Here is a 4,244-nt window from a genome sequence, read left to right on the forward strand (position 1 = left end):
GTGTGTGTGTGTGTGTGTGTGTGTGTGTGTTTGTGTGTGTGTGTGTGTGTGTGTGTGTGTGTGTATGGGAAATCTGCCTCCCTTGTTTGTTATAATCTAAGTGATGGAGGGTCAGGCGATAGGGAGCCGCGGAGGAGTGCAGAGTTGGCGAGAAGTTCTACCTTAGGCAGCCGTCTAGTTCCAGGGTCAAGCTCTTCAGCTACCTTCCTTAACTAGATGGCTCCTATTTCGGTTTTTGAGACTCTTCTAGTTAGCTTCAGCTGTCAACTTGACAAAGCCCAGAGACTCTAAGAGAGTCTTAGTCTCAACTGAGGAATTTGCCTCGATCAGATGGGCCAATTGACATGACCATGAAGGCGTTTTCTTGATTGCTAATTTATGTAGGAGGGCCCAACCCACTGTGGGCGGCACCATCCCTAGACAGAGAACCCCAGGTTGTATGAGAAAGCGGGCTGAACAGTAGCCAGCCAATAAGGAGCCTTCCCCCTTCTCTGTAGTTTCCGGTTCCGGTTCCAGTTCCAGTTCTGGTTCCTGCTTGAGTTCCTTCCCAGACTCTACCCCTCCACCCCCATGGCCAGTGGTCTGGAAGTGTGAATCAAATAAACCCTTTCCACCCCAACTCGTTTTTACCGGGATGTTTCTCAAAGCAACACAAAGCAAATTAGGACACAGACCCTCGGGTTCCTGGGGGGGTCTGTGGGGGAGGGGTGGTGTCCCAGCTCTTTGCAAAGAGTAGGATTGCACAGGTAGAATGTTTTCTCCGGGGCAAGGTCCCTTTAGGGCTGCCAGGGGCCAGGCAGCCAACAAACCCAGCCAGTAACACTAGGGAAAGAAATGGCTTAAACCCTAGGAGAAGCTTGTCTCCCGGACCGAGATTTCACACGCCTTCATGCACCATGGTTTCCTAAGTGTATCTGGGCTGCCTTGTGGTCCCTCATCGGCATCAACTCACCTTGTCCTCCTCAGCCCTGAAGTCGGGCATGGTGCTCACACACAGGCTGACAGCCGTGGTTGCCACGAAGAGCACGGAGAGGCAGGCGAAGACCTTCCCGGGCAGCCCCGACTGTGGGTCCTCCACCATCTCACGCAGCTGGTTCATGCTGCGGGCCCATCGCGAAGCCTGCACCTCGGAGTGGCAAGCCTGGCGCTGCTGCTGGCGCTGGGCAGCCTCCTCCCGGCGCAGCTCGGCCGCCTCCTCCAGCTTCTTCAGCAGCTTGCGCAGGCAGCAGCGCTCCAGGTTGGTTTCCTCGATGCCCCAGTAGCTCAGCTCCTCCCGGAAGGACAGGGCGCACATCTCTCGCAGAAGCACCAGCTTTCCCGCGGCCAGGAAGCTCACGATCACCCTGAAGGCGCTGGGGTTCCTGTCGAAGAAGAACTCCTGGCTGTCCTCATCGTAGTCATCACAGAGCTGCGTGATCTCCTCATAGCTGCGGCACAGCCGGAGCCTGCTCAGGCGGCTCAGCGGGAAGGCATCCAGGGTGCTCCAGGGCAGCAGGTACCGCTGGCCACCCACGTTCACCAGGATCTCCTTCAAGTTGGCCTTCGGAGAGGCGTCCTGATTGCCCACCTTCCGGGCCCTGCGGTAGTAAAGGCCCTTGACTGACTGAGGCTCGGGACCCGGCCAGAGCTGGCTCAAGGGGCTGCAGGAGCCAAAGTGATGGTGTCCAGGATGCAAGTCCCTGTCTCTGGAAGACATGGGCATTGCCTCAGACTGTCAGGCCAGGAAGCACTGGGCTCACCTGTCTGCCAACAGAGGAAGAAGAAGAGAAGAAAGGGAGGGTGAGTCTCGGAAGATCTGGAAGTATAAACCAGTCCCATCGTGGCTGCAGCTGCTCCAGCCATCTCTGAACCTTCCATTTCCTTCTTGTTTACTGGGCAGCTACTATACACTTGTGCCCTGTCACTGGACACATCCCTACCCCTGTGGATGCACAGACATCCGTGATACAGATGCGGGGCCCACTACACTAAGGAGGTTCTGCAGGGAGCTAAGTCTCCCTGACACGGACTTTGTGGATGGAGATGTGAGTAGCCGACCCTGTGCTGTGCTTTTGAACACTGTGTAGTCTTGGGGCATGAGGCTTCCTCTCTCTCTCCTCAAAAGGCAAGGCTTGTGTCAACCCTGCAGGGTGCCCTACGTGGCCGTGTCCTTTACAGAAGAGGACAGACTCAGTTTCTCTGGACCCTCTGCTTGGTCTGTGCGAGTGGGGAAGTTTGGGTTCCCATACTGTTGAGCACAGGCCTGTTAAGGGAACACCAACCACCATAACGGTCACTTCTAGAAGCTCTAAGGCACCCAGTTCCTTTAAGGGACCCAGGCCAACCATCCCATAAGGCAGACAGGCACGGTTCACCTTCGCAGATGAGGGGACTGACTGACACCTAGCGTCCCCTACTGTCAAACTCTTAGGAGGTGGGGATCATGACAGCTTTGCAAGGCACCTGACTCTCAGGAGCTCCCCAAGAAAGCTTCACCCTGGTCTTCTGTCACCCTTGCTGTGTGACCTTGAAGTAGTCACTCCCCACTCTGAGCTGTATACTCTTTTATTTGCATCACGAAGAGGTTTCTAATGCTGTCAGTATTGCAGACCCATTTAGGGGCTTCGCTTAGGACAAGCAGGTTTTATTTTAGCTTGCTCACATAATTTTAAAAGTATTTATGACCTGTCTCATCATCCGTGTGGTGTGACCATTTCTTATGCTACCTGTTCCAGCCAGAGCTGTCTCCGGGCACCTATAACCTTATATTGAGAGAGGCATTCCAATCAGGAGCCAATGGAAATGAAAGTGCCTTTCTACTCCAGAGCCAGCCGGATTCTGCGGACAGCCAGCGAGGAGTGAGTGGGGGTGGCTGGGTTTCACACTCGCCCTGCAGAGCACTCCGCTATTCTGCATGCGTTACTTGGTTCACAGCACACAGCCAGCGGCAGGAGGAGCGCAGCCTGCAGAGACAGGAAATCCAGGGCGTTCTTGCCAAGCTTTCTCAATTTCCAGTGTAAAAACCAAGACCCAGAGTGCTGAAAGGGACTCATCCAAGGTCACTCAGCAAATCCAAGCTCAACCCAGGACACAGCTTCCTGGCTAGGAGTTCTCTCCAGAGCCGGAATCTTGTCCCCCTCTCCTTCCACTGAACAGATCTGATTTTTGCGGTCTTTGTTCCCCCTCCAACAGCTGGCCAGCAAAACTCCCTTAGAGCCCGGGGAAGTAATTCATTCCAAATATCCCTTCGGCCAAGCTGTTCCACTCAGTCACTGCTCCAAAACATCCCACCCCAGAAAGAGCAACTTCCTCCCAAGTTCAACTTACCGCTTGTTTTAGGAAGTGTGTTCCCAGCTGGCTCTCTGCCGGGCATGGGGAGCCCATGTCTCACTGACCAGGAAAAGACAGGTTTGTGACAGAGAGGTAGGGGGAAATGAGAAGAAACCCCCCCAAAAAAACCAAAACAAAACACAGATCAAAACCAGCTCCCAACATAGCAGCCCTGGCAGAGGGTCAGCATCCAATTCTTCTCCCACTTCCTCTATAGAGCAGAAGTTTATTCAGCCTGACTCCGCAGAAGAGCAGAGGCGCAAGGTGGCTCTCTAGAAGGGCTCTGAAGTCCTCCCTCCTCCTGGATGCTGCAGGGAGCTGGGCCAGCTGTCCTGCCTCAGCATTGGACTTGGTGCTCCAAGTCCCACGGGGACAGCCAGCATGGTCCTGCCTGAGATGGGGGTGGGGGTGCTGCCAGGAAGGGCTTAGGATTAATCTCTCCATCAGCCAGGCAGCAGCCGGGGAGCAGAGGCTCTGCCAACCACCAGGAAGGCAAGGAGAATGTCTGTCCTTCTCCTCTCTAAGGAGGAGCTGAGCTGAGGAGGAGCTGGGGCAGCTGGGGACCTGGGGATTGCAACCTCATGGTCCATTCAGTAAGGGCTGTGGGGAGGCTTGCAGGCTGGGACAGACTGACCCAGTCTCAGAGCCTAGGGTAGGTACTGGGGAGATGGCATAAGGGGCTGAGATTGGGGCCAGATCCCAGTGTCCAAGTGAATGTCCTTAGGCAGGTGGCTTTGTGCCGTCGTACTCGGTCTCCTTATCTGTAAAATGTCTATGAGTGGCAGCAGACTTTCAGGATATGAAATCCAAGCCTCGAGCTTCTCCTGGGAGCTTGGCCCTGGATGTAGGTGTAGGTGGGGAGAGGGAGATGCCGCAAGCCAGCTTCTTGCTGTGTGTGCTTGGTGAGTCACTCCACCTCTCTGGGCCTCAGTTTT

At 55.0% G+C, this 4,244-nt stretch overlaps 1 protein-coding gene across 1 annotated transcript in view; it reads right to left on the reverse strand.

The window, feature by feature from the left end:
• Positions 1-3,778, reverse strand: part of Kcng4 (potassium voltage-gated channel modifier subfamily G member 4) — an 11,051-nt gene extending 7,273 nt beyond the window's left edge. The window contains exons 1-2 of the mRNA XM_021170671.2: positions 3,307-3,778; positions 953-1,743 (exon numbers count right to left, since the gene is read on the reverse strand). Of these exons, the coding sequence (XP_021026330.1) occupies positions 953-1,702 (750 nt within the window). The 5' untranslated portion in view covers positions 1,703-1,743; positions 3,307-3,778. The remainder of the gene's footprint in view (positions 1-952; positions 1,744-3,306) is intronic.
• Positions 3,779-4,244: the final 466 nt, after the last annotated feature.

Source organism: Mus caroli, chromosome 8 (assembly GCF_900094665.2).
Source record: "Mus caroli chromosome 8, CAROLI_EIJ_v1.1, whole genome shotgun sequence".
NCBI lineage: Eukaryota > Metazoa > Chordata > Mammalia > Rodentia > Muridae > Mus > Mus caroli.